The sequence below is a fragment of the Lagopus muta genome, chromosome 6, assembly GCF_023343835.1.
Source record: "Lagopus muta isolate bLagMut1 chromosome 6, bLagMut1 primary, whole genome shotgun sequence".
In the NCBI taxonomy this organism is placed as follows: Eukaryota; Metazoa; Chordata; class Aves; order Galliformes; family Phasianidae; genus Lagopus; species Lagopus muta.
The window spans coordinates 52993108-53008948 of record NC_064438.1 but is presented as its reverse complement, the minus strand read 5'-3'; the positions used below and the strand labels follow the sequence as shown (position 1 = coordinate 53008948).

The window sequence follows — 15841 nt, the reverse complement described above, 5'->3', positions numbered from 1 at the left end:
TTTTAATCTGAACTAAGCTTTTGAAAGTACATACACTGGTCAGTGATGTACAGGAAATTAAACTGATTCATTCTGATCCAAATCGCCTCAGAGCTTTGATGTCACCAGTGATGGAGGCAAACTAATTTCTTATTTTGTCTGTAGATGGCTTTGGAAGACTCAGAACAAAAGCAAAATCTCCTGCACAGTGTTTACTTGGAGCTAGAGGAGCTAACGCCTGTCTTCGAAACAGACAGTATAATGCAGCAGCTGAATGAAGCAGAGGAGGAAGTAGCAACGTTACAGCAAGAGATAGCAGAGATTCTTCCACAGATCCAGCATGTGGCCGATGTAAGTTTGGTTGATCTGTAAGTTCTTTTTATCGGAGCATCACCAAATGTTATTAAATACAGCTTACATTGTCTGCATGTGTCTTAGTTTCAGCTGGAACAGAATTGGTTTCTTCGGAATGTCTGTGTGATACTTTGGTTCTAGGAAAAAGACTATGTTGATAACACACTGATACATATAGCTCCTGCTAAGCAGTGTTTTATAGAGCCAAGGCTCTGTGAGGTCACATCTGGGTGATGTGCCCATTTTTGGCTTTCTCGGTGCAAGAGAGATATAGACATTCTGCAGCAAGTTCAGGAAGAGCAGTTCAGGAAGAGTGGTCAGGATCTTTAGCACAGTACATGGGAATAAAGGCTGAGAGTGCTGGGTCAGTTCAGACCAGAGAAGGGGAGAGGCTACTGTTGCCTGCTGCTATATAACTGATGACTATAAACAAGATAGCGCCATACTCCTTAGGGAGGTTGGTCAAACACTGCCTCAGGGACTCAGAGTAAGGGTGAGATCCCCATGGCAGGAGGCTCCCACATCTCAGCAGGATCAGGTCCCAAACAGTCCATGGAGACCTTCTAAGATCCCTTCCCACACAGTTTGTTCTTTGACTCTGTCTTCATGAGAGTTGTCTGGAAGCCGTACTGTAATGCAGACCCATTTTCCATCTGAAATAAGTCTTCATTTTGAATGCATAATTAGACCTCTTTCTTAATGGTAAATATCAACAATGAAAATTTCATTGTCACCAGTAGTGATTTATAATGTGATTTTTCAAGGGTATTTCAGTTCCATACTTGGGGTTTAAAATAGACTAGGTGACCGTAGATTATTACTTCTTTTAGATGTTATGACAACGCATAGTTTGTGGTAGCTAGCCTTTTGGTCAGCAGCAGCTGTTAACACGTCCTGTTAACACATTCTGCATATGCTGCATTTGTTTTTCAGTGTTTCTTTTTAAGTTTTGAGTGAATGCAGAAATTCATATTGATTTTGTTTTTTGAAGGGAGTTTCAAAACTATACTATCTACAAACATTCTTTGTTCCCAAAATCTAGGAATTGGATGCCATTGAATCTCATGTAAAAATGTTTGAGAAGGATATTATGAAAATGAAGACAATCTTATCATCAGAAGATCTGTTGGAACTTTCTCCTAAAGACCAACTTAAACATGGACAGGTCTGTGAAAGCTCCTATGTACGCTTTTTCCAGCAAAAGCCTGTTTAGTGGATACATACTGCAATGAATAAATTTTTAGTGTATGACTTTGAAATGTCAGTATTACACATACTCCAACTCTCAGGTCAATGATAGTTACTACAAACATTATTTCAGCTACACATTTACAGTTACAAGTAGTGAAATCCAAAAGGAGCACATTGGTTGGGCAGAATACTTCAGGGGACCTGAGGTCTGTGCTGTATGTGTCTTTTAGGAGATAACTCAGGACCAGACTCGTGCTTGTCCAGGATGCTGGACATCTATTAGTTGTCAAAGGTCTTTAGATATTCTTCTGGAAAGTCTTCAGCTTTAGTTTCATCTGAAGGGAATAGAATTTACATATACCTAGACAAGTGTGCAAAATGAACTCTAAAATGAGGCTGTTGGGATATCCCTTCAAGAAGCACAGTCCTGGGCTAACCTAGAACATTTGAAACTAAAGCACAGTTGATAACAGCATACCAGTAGACAGCCAAGTGTGTAACTATAGTATAAAAGTATTCCTGCTATATTTGACTCTTCCATTTTTGGGAGTGTTAGGACCTGGTACATTCAATAAATATTATTCCACTTATCATCAAACAGTAACTAATATGAGAGTCTGCAAATCAGGCCCTATTTTCCCAGAAATAGAGGAAAAATACAACAGATACTTTTAGAAATACAGGCTGAAGGGACTCATCGCACACCTGTTTCATGCATGCAGAGAATTCTTGCTGAGATGAGGTCTCTTGGCCAGACAGCTTTCTTTTCTATAAAACCTGAAATAAAACAAAGCTTTATGGTATCTTTTCTATCAACTGCAGTCCACATTGTCAGCTGACTGACATGCAAAAATTGTGGGTTTTGTTTTGGGGGAGGCATAAAAATGTTGTCATACCGCTCACAGCTTTGTTATCCAGGAAACAGTTCTGTAATGGCTACATTATGCAGAAAGCCTAAAGTGATATTTCTTCTAGAAAATGATATTCACCCACTGCCTGCATTAAATAGAAAACTCAAAAAAACCTACTCTTGCACATCATGGGTGTAAATTTGATTTTTTTTCACAATTCACTAAATCATTCATCATCTATCCTGTGTCCTAACAGGTTATACTTGACCATATTGGTCCTATGCAGAAGACCATTGTTCACATACAGTCCTATGAAGAAGACCTTCAGCTGCCAGGCGTGAAAAAACAACCTGTCTCAGTCTTCCTAAGAGCAAGACAACTTTTGAGAGAATTGAAAAAAATAGAAAAAATTACTAAGGAACAAAATGAACTGCTGGAGGTAATTGATTTGCATTCATTGATGTTATTTAATTTCATAAGATACCACCTCAAATACCTTTATTTTACAGGCATGTAGTGCACCTACCATGTTCTCTGTGTAATGTTTTGGGGGATGTTCTAACTTTTTGTGTGTGTGTAATTGCACATTACAACATGACATTGTAGATAGAAAACTGAAATGAGTTTCAGTTGGTGCATTATCTTTGCCTATTTGGTTTCCCAAGCCTACTGTAGTAAAGCAGAGTGATTTAGACCACGTAGTTTCTACTAAACATTTCAGAGCCCAGATGTACACAGAACAGCTAAAATGTGAATCTCTACCTTTTGTTTTCAGATTGAGAAATTAAGGCATGCAAAGAACATCACTTTTGTCAGGCTGAATCAGCACAGATTCTTGAAGGGAAAGTCCCATCTCAGTAATTTGATCTGCATTTACAATAAGGTCAACCACTTAGTGGACAAAGGAAAGGCAGCGGATGTAATCTTTCCAGGTTTTAGTAAGGCCTTTGTTACTATTCCTCACAGAATCCATCTGGACAAATTGTCCAGTTGTGAGGTAACAGGTTCATGCTACACTGGGTGACAAACTGGCAGAACTGCAGAGCTCAAATAATTGTTGTGACTGGGGCTTCTGGTGGCCAGTCATTAGTGGTCTTCCCCAGGGCTTAATCCTAGGACCAGTCATCTTTAACGTTTTTATCAGTGATCTGGGTGGAGGAGTTGAATGCATCCTTAGCAGGTTTGATGATAGTAAATAGGGAGGTGCTGTTGACTTCATGGAGATTTAAGAGGATTTGCAAAGCAATCTGGATAGTTTGGAGCATTGAACGTTTTGCAACAGCATAGTAAAAGAGGTGATTCTCCCATTATACTTTGCATTGGTGTGGCCTCACCCTCAATATTGCTTGTAGTTCTGGGTCTCCAGTATAAAAGCAATGTTAAGACATTTGAAGGTATCCGGAGGAGGGCAACAAAGCTGGTAGAAGTTTTGAAAGGCACATCCAACCAGGGGCTGTGAGGGTGCCAAGTGAAGACCTCATTGTTCTCTGCTGCTTCCTGAAGAGGGGAAGTGCAAAATGAGATGCTGTGCTCTACTCCCTGGTCTCCAGTGACAGGACGAGTGGAAGTGCCACAAAGCTGTGCCAGGGGATGCTGGGAGAAGTACCTTTATCACAAGAGTGGTCCAACATTGGAACGGGCTTCTTTGAAAGGCGATTGATGCTCCATTCCTGTCAGTGTTAGAGATATTTGGATAATGTTCTTGATAGTACGCTTTAACTTTTGTTTGACTGCAGAGTGGCCAGCCAGTTGGACTATATTGTCTCAGTAGGCCCCTTCCTCCTGTTCTTTTCAGTTTTAAAAGCACCAAGGGACAAACCCAAGCATGCTACAGATGTGCATGCCTGGAGTTGAAAAGAGACAGAGATCTGTATGATCCCTAATGTCTTGGGGTTTTAGTCTTTCTACCTTCTTAGGTCTGAATAATTGTTACGGTAAAGCACACATATTTCAGATAAAAAGTTACCAGATTAAGTATTCAGTAATTTTTAGAATACTTTTATCCCTTGGAATCCTGGTGCATTGCCATTACTGAGTGTTACCATGAAACTTCTAACTCCTTTATGAAGAACATTGGTCTATAGGTCAAAGTTTAGATTTTTTACCTTTTTGAAGCAGCTGTAATCTTTTTTTTTGCTCAGCATTTGCCTTTATTTTATGGACTTCCAAAAATTTGTAGCTGAGTAAAATTTCTTTGTGAGAAAACAGGTTGGAAAAATGAGTTCTTTGCTGCAGTGATATCCAGCTGTGCAAAAAAGGCTTTCCCATTCTATTGAGTGGGTTGAAAGTATAATTCTGTCGCCACCTAAGAGATTACAAAGGATACAGCTATTAAAGGATGGCATTTTTCAGTGCTGCATAGAAGAATAGAAGGTATTCTAATAGACAGAAGGCCACACTGGAGACAGGCTGCCTTTGCGGATACATGCTTTATTTTTTTCCCTGCTTTGTGAATTAGTTTGACATTTTAGTGCTTGGATGTGGTTGCACATATTTGCTATCTATACTGTAATACTAGGAACTTCTGTATAATTAAGTTTCAGTTTAACACCTGAAAAAGTCTGACAGAAACAAAACCTTAGTAGATACTGCAGATGCTTCAGGGTAGGGTTTTAGGAGACTTAATGTGTGTTGCCCTTTGTGCTTCTCTTATAGCCCGTTAAGAGCCACACCTATCGCTACCTAAACAGTGTCATCAGGAAGAGGAGCTGGAAGCCACAGTGTTTTACCAGCTCTCTGTGCAAAGGAGTGGCAGTGTTTGCATATTTGATGATGTACTGTTGACATTTTTTTAGTATCTGCCTTCACACTCCTGGCAGCAGGGCCTATTCCACAAATAGGTCTTCTAGTTGCTAAGAAAAGCAAAATTTAAGAATGAAGTAGAGAAGCATTACTTCTTGGTACAGATTCAGTACCACAAATAGGACGTAATGTGTGTTCTTTTGAGAAAAGGATAAAATAAGATTTTCTGCTCCTTGATGGGAGATGGATGAGTGATCTGCAGGAAAGTGACTGCATTCATGTATTGGTCTGAGAGTGGAAATTGGAGTCTAAATACAGAGTATTCTTTAGTTAGTCAAGTAAAATTGAGATACTACTGAACAGTTATGAGAATTTGAGAGTGTAGGTATAAAGACTCTCTCTTTTAGAAGTACTTTTAGTTTCTTATTTAAGCTGAGCAGCAGAATAACTACTTTTCTTCCCCTTGTCTTAATGTATGTCATTAAGATTACAGACTGCAGTTAGATATCTTTCTTTCCAAATTGGCTTTTTTTTTTTTTTTCAGTGGGAAAAACACTTTCTGCCTTTTGAAAGTTGTAAGTTAAAAACTCATAATGCAAAACTTTACTAACATGTGGGAGTGATTGCTATTGCAAAGAAGTGAATGAACAAAGTAACCTGCTGTCTACAGAGTTGCATTTTCTTCGCTATCTTTTGCAGCCGCCTGAGGAAGAGTCTATTGATACTCTCTGATTCTCAGCCCACATGCTGAGGAACAAAGCTACAAAATGTTTTGCAAAGTAAATGTTTTCGCAAGATATTATTATTTGTATATGTAACAGTTTCTTAGTTACCTGAGACATTGTGATAAGCTGTGGCAGGCAACATTAGCAATGAATGTGGGGCGACTGCAGACTTCTGCATGGAGTGCTGATTGATGAGATTTTGCTGTTACTATCAAATGAATAAAAGTGAATTTGGCTGTTGATGACATATAATAGGCTTTCTCCATAAGTCATGCAAGAAGAGGAAGCTCACACAAGGTGGAAATATTTATCTGATAGAAACTATTCAAATTGTTAGAAACTGTGGTTGGCTTATCTTCTGAGCTGCAGTTTCTGCCTGGACAGCACAGTTCATTTCTGGCCGGTGCAGAGCTAGCTGGCAATAACAACCTGAACACTAATTAAAACAGGTAGGCTTTCTAACTTGATATGAAACCAGCCAACCCTGTAATTTCTCTTTATTTTCAGCTTCTCATAAATTGTGGTAAATGTGGTTAAATATGTTCCACTTTGCATTTTAAAATTCATAGTCCTTCTCTAGAGTAGGCAATGATATGCTTCCAGGCAGATCTCTGAACGTGGTGAAGATGGAGTTCTGCAGGGTTAGCAGAGCAAGCACAGTTTCTTTTACATCTAACTAAAGAAGGAAAAGAGGTTTGAGCACTCTTTGGTGCAGTTTGCATTACTGACCAGTTTGTTTATGTCCTAGTTAATACAAAATTATTTCAAGAGTTACTGTTTCACAGGAAGCTGTGAAGAAAACAGAAGAATGTGAGCAAGAGATTGAAAAGCTGAAACAATTCCTAAAGAATCACTTGGCTGAAAAATCAGATGAATATCAGCCACGCACTCAGAAAGCTTCTTGTCCAGAGGTGGGTTTCATGTCATGCCCTAAATTTATGATAACATGTAGCACTGATGAATAGTAGTGTGCTTTTGCTCCCTGCTCCAGTCAAGCAGGCAATTGAACGCTGTGGTGTGACTGTAGGTACATAAGTTGCTGTATACCAAGAGATATTATAATCAGTACTAGTTTCAAGTTGGGCATATGTTTAATGTCACTGGTTTTGATGTGCTATTTGTACCTGAATCAACTTCCAGTGAAAATTAAGTGCTGTTTTCAGCTGTTGTGGTGAAACAGTATGCAGCACTGATTGCTTGCCTGCGCTCATCATCCTGCTAAATGTTAACTGGGGTAGCACCTTGGGATAGTGCATAGAGAGCACTGTGTCCCTTTCTGATCATTGCAATGTTACTTTTGGTGATTCTGGTTAGGGTTTGATCTTCTAGGTCCCTTTCCTCGTCCTTGCTGACATGCTGTGTGTTCATCAGCTGGTGACAGGTGCTGTTTTTTGCCAGCAGTTGGGTCCTCTCTGTAATGGATGAATTGCTTATTTGATGCAAAAGTAAGAAGTGTTTTAAAGACAGCACTGCAGAAGTCGGGAAATGACTAATTAAGTTTAATGAGTATTTTTATAAAGTGCCTCTAAGAAGCTCAGCTTTTTGCAGTCAGCAGCAATACAGTTAATAAACATACATCATACTTAATAACTATAATCTCTCAGTTGTTTCCTAAATACATAGTTGCTCTGCTTTCAGGTGATTGGATGTTGGATGCTAGTACTAAGCATGACTCGTTTCCTGGCTCTTGTTTTTGTCTTTGAGCATAAGACTTTCTGTTTAATATTTCTTGTTTTAGAAGATATGTTTCACAGTTGTAACATTTCATTGATAGATGTGGCACTGGAATTGCCCATCTTATTGATGGGCTTCAAATGAGGAAGTTGTGTCAGTAAAGATTTGGTTTCTTGCCTAGTTAAGTTGGCAAAGCAGTAGCTGACATTTGTGCTATAAAGTCTGCTCCTGCTGTAAAACAAACACGAATATTATTCCTAGCAAACATTTATAAATATATGGGAAATTGGCAAATTCTTCTTTTCCTGCCTTCACCCTCCTATTCATGCGGCCACAGTAGCATTGTTTATGGAGGAAGCTGTAGTTGAGACAAAAACCAGCAGTCTTACTGCTTTTCTCTATCACAGATTATTACTTGCATAGCGTTATTCAGACCATGATAGAGCAGCCTCTGGAATCAGTGTCTTTATTATTTTAAGCCTAGCATCAAAGCTTCCTCTGATGGACAAATCCCATTCTGCAGTGGGGTATTTAGCTGATTTTTAGTTTTCTAATCAAGCCATAGTACTTCAAAGAGCTTTAGCACTACCAGTAATGAAGGGAGTGAGGTATTTTATTGCTTACCCATCTTGGTCTGTTACTGCTTCTGCTCTCTTTGCTCACCTGGAAAACAAGTGGTGAGGAAAGACCCCTAGAAAAGGGCTTTGAAGGCAGAATGCTGACTAGAGTAACAGTTATGAACAAGGAGGAAAGCCAGACAGATTTGTTTCCCTTTTGTTAACGCAGGGTTATCTGGTTTAGACCCAAAGAACATTAAACATGTTCCTTGTACGGTCTGAAGGACCATATCTCCCAGTGTCATATTCTAAGACGTGGGATAATTCTTGTCCCTAGTTGTGTTACTGAAACCCTCCATTTTGTATTTTTATTTTTTTTGTTTGCTTCTGTTAACTCAATTTATGCAAGGAAGACTCAGCCCTGAATTACCCCTAGCTGTATTTGCCTTCATCTAGGCTACCCCAGTTGTTCTGTGTCAGGTTTCCAGAAAAGGTGGTTGAAAGTAATATCATCTGCTTTGACTCACAGAGTAATGTAACTCAGCTACATTCCCTCTGTCCTGAGGGAAACTCATATTCCCCTGGCTATGCAAGACCTAGTTTGATTCATTTATCCAGCCTTCCACATTTCCTTCCAGACTACCAACTGCAGCCGTACAGGTGGCAAGCGCCGTCCTGAACAGAGTCTGCTGCTATTGTTTTGCATGTTTCAGGACATTTCCTGCACTGACAATGGGGAACTGTCCCAAAGCTATGAAAAAGGGAAGAGGGCAAATAGACCCATTCTCAGTAAGATGCAAGGTGTCATTTGTTACTTTACCTCTTGTTTAACTAAGAAAAACGCATACTTACAGATGTTGTTGCTCCTTAGGGAGAAATGGAAGCTATAAAAGAAGAAATCATCAAGCTGTGCCAAAGAAAGGAAGACATCCTTACCGGGATGAAGAATTCAATGTCTGAGCTTCACCAGCGCTTACAGGAAGAAGTGCCTGAACCAGGAGATGAGCCCACAGCCTCTGTATTTGCACAAACTGACTCCATAGGGACTGATGTTTCCGATGTGCAGGTGAGTGGAGCACCGTTTTGTGATCACTTGCCCAGGAGGTGAAGAAGGAAAGTGTAAAGCCCTTCTTTATCCAGAAGGAGTGGCTTTTGAGAGAGGAGCATCCCTGCAGCTGTGAAGCAAAGTTACTTCTCTCCTTTTAAATGGTCCGAGGAAGACTGGGTATGATACCTGGCTAGGAGAAGGCAGGAAGGAGGTGTGCCTCAGGTTATTTTTTTGCATGAGCTGTTTTAACATGGAGTTTACACTAAGTGATCAGCAGCAAAATGTTAAATGCACGTATTTACTGATAATGATCAGTCGTTGAGGATTTTTCAGTAAATTCAGCAAAATAAAATTTGTCCCAATTACATCTGTGATGTTGAAACACTACAAAATATTGAAAACTCCCAGTTTTTAGAGGTGTTTTGGAGCTGTAGCTGTTATTAATTAATAACTTATTGCTTTACTTAATTGCTTATAAATTACTTTAATGTCTGGTGTCAAATGCTTGGTGCTTGTCCAAAAGTGGTCCCCACGTGGTAATTTTCTTTTAGTGTACAGACAAGAGGGCAGAGGCTTTTACTGTTTAACGTGAGTAATTGAACTGTCTCTTTTGTGTATTTTGTAGCTGAAGAAGAGAGGACTGATGTCCCTTCTGCCCTGTTTAGATGAAGAGTCAGAAGATGCTTTTCACAGCAAGGTAAGTTCAGTATATGTCTTACATATACAGATATGTATGTGAGATAAACTGGTTTGTTACAGATTACAAAAAAGTGTAGATATGAAATAATTTAGAGTAAAATGAAGCCAAGTTTGTTACACCAAGAAAAAGTACGAAGAAACTGAGCTTGAATCAATGTCAGTATTACACAGTAACATTCTGTGATGTGTGATCCTGCTTTTGATGGAATTACTTATACAGTAACACCTTTATGCATGTGTTAGTAGCAAACATGAGCCTAAAAAACAAGGTTTAAAAGTGGATTTTCTTTCAGACAAAATCAGACAGCCTCTGGAGAAATGCAGGTTAGATGGTAGCCTGGCTACCCACTCTTTTTTGGTGCAGTTTTCTTTACATACTGGAGTTGGGGGTTATTTTGTTTTTAGGGGACAGGAAAAGAGAGAGAGTGATTTGGTGTAAGTTTTGTGGTTTTTTGTTGTTTATTTGTTCGGGGATAGCATGAAAAAGCAAAGGATACTCTTGAGGTCTCTGGAGTGTCATCCAGCTATTGTTCATCTGGCAGAGCCATTAAGCAAGGGAGGAGGTGAGATTTGGGAAACATGAGGTAGATAAACAAGGCAGAAAGAGCTAAGTGTTAGTAAAGGTTTGCAGTAATTTACATTGCCTGAAGGGATGCTTGAGCTTCGTGTTCACAAGCTAATGCTGAGTTGCTATTACTTTCAAAGGGAAGTACAGTCACGGAGATAGATGTGAGCTTCTGGCCCTCATTAAAATACAAGGAAAAGTGTAAGGAAGACAGTGCAACCTCTTGGTCTTCTGGAACCTTGTCAGATGGTGGTGCACAGGTAATGAACTCAGATTTATTTCAACAGGGCAGGAACTCATCTGTCTGTGGAAAGTGTTTGCAGAAGTCGTAGGTAATGCTGAAGGCTTTGAAGTAAGAGAACTGTAGAAATGCAGGGCAGTAGCATTATTAAGTTGCTCTGTCTTCCACATCACTCTGAATTTTTTCATTTTAAGTGTTTCCTGTTCTACAAGCCCGAAGACAGAAAGGTGCATTTGTTTGGAGTGATTCATTTCATTAACTCCTGGGGAGGCAATAAAATGTACAGTTTGTTAGGAGATTATCTGTGGAAGAGATTCACTTTGTCAACAAGAAGATCAACATCTGATATTCCTGACCAGCTACAGTTTTGGTGGTGTTTTGCTATGTTCTTCACAGTGTCTTGACATTATCTGATGTGTTAGCTACAGTTGCTGCTTCCATGTATCTATGTTAAAAGCATAAGAGAACTTATCTCCATGAATGTGCTTGGTCCAGGACTGCTGTGCATTGGAGAGCTGCTACTTTTGAGGTCTCTCAAGTACAGCAAGGCAATAATGATCTAAATATTTCCACTGTTTTCTCGTTCTCTACAGGATGCTGCTGAGATAGTACAATCATGCAGTAAAGACAATGAGGAATCATCTTTGCAAACTCCACAGAGGACAGAAAGCCCTGGCACAGGTCATGAAAGTCAGACCGTGGTGAGTTTGCAAATCTGAAGTAGGCTGAACGAGGTGACCTTCTGTATAACCCAGCTACTGGTAATGATAATGGTACTGGAGCTTGTGGAAAGATTAATGATATGGTAGGATACCTACAACCCTTAATGGGCTTCTTCAGATTACTCCTTTGAGTGAAAAAGGTTATGTTCTGATCTCCTTGAAAATTAAGTTTTCTAGGAAACAAGATGGAGTATTGTCAGGAAAAGAGATGCTGGCATTCATAAAGGTGTGAATGGGAGGATTAAGGTGATAAAATCTGCATCAGTTATTGGATTTTGAAGTGGCAGTTAAAGGAGAAATGAATAAGAATAACCCTCCCATATTTTGCTGCTTTGTGGAAAACGTGTGCTAGCTTATAGAGGAATGGGCAGCAGCCTATAGGTTACATGCAGAAGAGTGTATGGAATAGTCTTGAACAGTCCACCAAGGCCAGGAGCAAAAGACTGGTAGCAGAGCAGCCTCAGCTCTAGCTCTTAAATTCTAGCAGCATGGAAGAAGCTAGAATCCATCATTGCCTGAGGCAGGAGCACACTCTCAAGTCACTTTGTCTCTCAGTGCTCCTTGACTCCTTATATCATGCATGACTTTCAGTATATATAGTTCAATAATGAAAAAAAAAGCGTCGGGAGAATTTGATGTGCCCTTTTTTAGTTTCTTATTCCTGTGCAGGAAAATAATACATAGCTAAATGTTAGAACATAGCCAGCAGCTTTTAATTGCATACTAATATTATAAACAATAGCATTCTGCCTTGTATGAGTGAGTGTATCATATATGGCCTGTCTGTACGCGTGATCTCTGTGTCCTTTTTCTTTGCTACTCTGCAACACTGTTGGCTTCTGCTCGTACAGGATGTTTGTGAGCTCCTTTTGCAAGCAAAGGAGATGAAGTCACTCCAGTCCCCAAGCACAGAAAGTTGTTCAGCTGAGCTCTCACTGATTCTCTGTGTTGTACTGAGCTGAGATACTTGCTGCACTGAGTAAATCTCAGTTGAGAGTAATTGACATTTAGACCCTTGTATAAGAGAGACTTCATCTCCAGGTCAGGCACCTAACAAGATAACATATACTGGTACTTCTGTGTGCCACCACTGTGTTTGTCAGCCTCCTGTCCTCAGGGGCACCCACAACCTGTTGAACCCAGTTACAGAAAAGCTCAGCAGAGCAGTGTTCAGAGGTGGACACAGCTGCTCTGTGTTGTTTGCACAGAATGTGGTAAGGCTATAAGCCACAGTCCTCCTCTGCTCGTGCAGAGAAGGCTGTCCTTCCTCAATTCATGCCAGACACCAAAAAAGCCTGCAATATTGCAAAATCTTTTCCATTTCAGAATTTTACTGCTCTGTCCATTTCCACGTGCTATATAACTCCTATTAGGAACTTTTTTCTTCTGCTAGGTGATTTACTTGAAAGATCAGTTGCTATTTGGAGACAGGAAGGCATTTATTTTTAAAAATGCTATATTCATTTTTTCCCTCAGAGGTGTGTTGAAGTCTAGAGATCTGTGGCACTGATTATATTCATGTTCTCCATTCAGAACTTACGTATACACTAACATTAATTTATTCCCACTATCTTGGTAGTTGTTAAATGATACAATCTCATTGCTCCTGGCATATTTTCCTTCCAAACTCAGTTCTAGCAGCCTACAATGTAACACAGAATTCAAAAACTTGTTTGAACTATTACTTGTCAGGTAAGCTTTGGTAACTGTCCACTCCATGTCCTTTATGATCTCAGTCTTAGAACACGAACTCTTAGAACACACTCATGATGTGTGTATGGAGCTGAACGATGTTACACCTGCACACAAAACTGGTTTGTTTTATTCAACTGATTTGGCTGCATATCTGAATTTCTGTTTCTGTAAAGAAAGGGAATGAAGTTTCCTGAAGCAGTGTTATTTACCTGGGGAAGGGCAGAGCATGCCATAGATAAATGCTTCTGTATGCGTGTGTTCTGTTTAATACTTGGTTATTTTTTTGGCATTGTCAAAATACGTTTACTTTAGTGAACCAAAATGTTTTGCAGTCCCATTGGATTAAAAAAAAAATAATATATATATATATATATATGTAAATATGTATTTTTTTTTCTCAAACTGGCAAAATATAATTAAATGATGAACAAGGACAAACTGGCTGAGAACTAAAGCCAAAAATTTCAAGTGGAAGTTGAAGTAAACTGGTACTTTCATATCTTCAATTGCATGTACATCAGCATACTTTCCTGTTTCAGAATATGTACATTCAGACTATTTCCTATGTTTAATGACACTGCTGCAAGGTATCTGAGAGGGAAATCAGAAGAGTAATGATCAAAGTAAGACGCTGATACCTGAACCAATGCATTTTGGCACCCTCATTTTAGCACAAGGCTAATGCACTGTGACTGGCCATCTCAGTGTGTGTGAATGCTCTGGAGCCATGGGAGCAGTACAGGTGGTTTTCAGCAGAGGCGTTGTGCTTCATTTACTTATTAACTTCCTTTATTTGCATGTGCGTGGATATACACAGAGCTGTGCAGGCTTCTAAGCAACTGCTGGTATCTCCAAGCACTTTAGACTTCTCCTTATTACGGAAGTATGCAGTACTGCTTCTTAAAGCAAAGCAAACGAGAGAAAAGAATTACACAAGATAGACTTAAAAATACACATTATTCTTCTGTGTGATGTAGAGCCTGAATAAAACTCATTTGGCTGTTGGAACCAAATGCTTAGAAGGAGCTTCTAAATGATGCACAACAGCTTGCTTTACAGTTTTAAACTGCATGGCTCTTCCATCCAACTCCCACAGCAAAACATCTCTCCTCAGGGGAGAACTGGTTAATGGTGAGTCATCGTGCTTCCTGTGGCTCAGGTATACCTGTGCAGATGCAAATTGTGTCTGGAAACCTGTTGCACCAGATCCTAGATCGCCTGCCTGCAGAATTTCCCTTCCTTTTTCTTTTATCTTTAATTATTATATATTTTTTAAAAACTCTGAAGTCGGTGACAGAGTTGTTTTGGAGCCCTGTGAATGTGAAAGTTAAACATTTCTCACTGGTAAGGAGTGGGGAAAGAAAGGAGAAGAGAGAAAGAAAGGAAAAAGAAAGCAATAGGAAGATAACTGTGGGGTTTTTTTTTCATGTGCTTTGCTTCAGAGTGTCACGCCGCCTCCTGTCCCCAACGCCACCCAGGGCTCTCGAGGGAAAGAGGGAGACGCAGAGGAAGCAGTGGATGGTGGTAGGCCCGAGCCGGAAACAATCCTCCAGGCGTGCAAGGCCCAGGTTGCTGAGCTGGAACAATGGCTAGACAAAACTAAGGTGTCCCTGGGCTCAGACCCCCACACCCCCAAAATGCAGCAGATGGTGGAACTGCAGCTTGGTGATTTCCAGGTAAGAGGGAGCAGCCTGTGTGCTGCTGGCCATCCATGAGCGACCCTTCCCGGGGGTTTGTGAACACAGGAAAGCTACAGTTACTGCTTCTCCTCTCCCTGCTTATTCAGCTTCATTGCCCTGGCAGACAGCCGGTAGCTCGGCTTCGGTTTCAGGTGCAGCTTTCCTAGGGCTCAGTTAATAGCTGTTTTTAGGGTGGTACACAGTGGGGCTGTTATACAGGTGGAGGATTTAGTTTGAGGTCTGAATGTTTCTACAGCTTTTTTTTTTTCTTTAGTTTATTTTTGAAAATAAACCTCTCTTTAAGGGCATCCTCTCTTTAAGGGCAGCTTTCTGTTGGTCTCCGTCATGATAATTCAGCAAGAATAAAGAATTTTTTTGTTTTGTTTGGATATTTTCACTTTTTTTTTTTAGAGTGACTTAAAAGACCAGTGTAAAATTTGCTCCTAAGCTGTAAGCTCTTTTGCACTTCAGGACCCCACAGCTGCCAGTGAAGGGGGAAAGACAGATATTCATCCACTTGAGTAGCCTGTATTTGGTTGTACTGCTGTAGGTCTAGGATCTTCCATTTGGAAATGGATGGAAGACAACAGAGCTGACGTAAAGTACTGGGCTGGGTGGTAGTCCTGGCACAGCTTCCTTTCTCTGGCACACAGATTAAAAGAAAATGTGCAGGCATGCAGCTTTGGAGTTCCCCACGGTGCCAGGCCGATATCCTCATCTGCTTGACTGCTGAACTCTGGGAATTAAGATCCTGAATACATTTATGTAGCTGGCTGTATCTCAATCCCATTCAGGCTTTGTGTCAGTGTCGGCTTTGATAGGGCAGTCACAAGCAATAAAATCAAGCAGACTTCAGGCAACGCTCGGCCCTGTTGAGTTCCTGCCAGCTTTTAGCAGTCTGGCTCAATGTTAATACATGAACTTGACAGGACAGAGGAGCAGAAAAATATTTTTCTATCCTAATCAAGATCTATGCAGAAAAAATATCCAAAGCACAAAACAGGAGTGGTCTCTGGATAGATAGATATGATGTAGAACAATTAATTTATTGCAGTTGAGCTGTAGTTTCTGTCTCCACATTTAACTTTATAAACATGAGTTAGAAGTAATGCAGAGATG

The 15841-nt window shown here is 40.1% G+C and overlaps 2 protein-coding genes across 6 annotated transcripts in view; one reads left to right on the top strand and one right to left on the bottom strand.

Moving 5' to 3' along the window:
- Window positions 1-15841, bottom strand: part of WDR89 (WD repeat domain 89) — a 320794-nt gene that overhangs the window by 155262 nt on the left and 149691 nt on the right. The window lies entirely within an intron of this gene.
- The window catches only part of SYNE2 (spectrin repeat containing nuclear envelope protein 2), a 172108-nt gene that overhangs the window by 88679 nt on the left and 67588 nt on the right, over window positions 1-15841 (top strand). For all 4 annotated transcript variants that reach the window (XM_048948676.1, XM_048948675.1, XM_048948673.1 and 1 more), the window contains 9 exons: window positions 145-330; window positions 1376-1498; window positions 2632-2814; window positions 6628-6753; window positions 8945-9139; window positions 9747-9818; window positions 10526-10645; window positions 11220-11327; window positions 14486-14719. In XM_048948676.1, coding sequence (XP_048804633.1) covers window positions 145-330; window positions 1376-1498; window positions 2632-2814; window positions 6628-6753; window positions 8945-9139; window positions 9747-9818; window positions 10526-10645; window positions 11220-11327; window positions 14486-14719 — 1347 coding nt within the window. The remainder of the gene's footprint in view (window positions 1-144; window positions 331-1375; window positions 1499-2631; window positions 2815-6627; window positions 6754-8944; window positions 9140-9746; window positions 9819-10525; window positions 10646-11219; window positions 11328-14485; window positions 14720-15841) is intronic.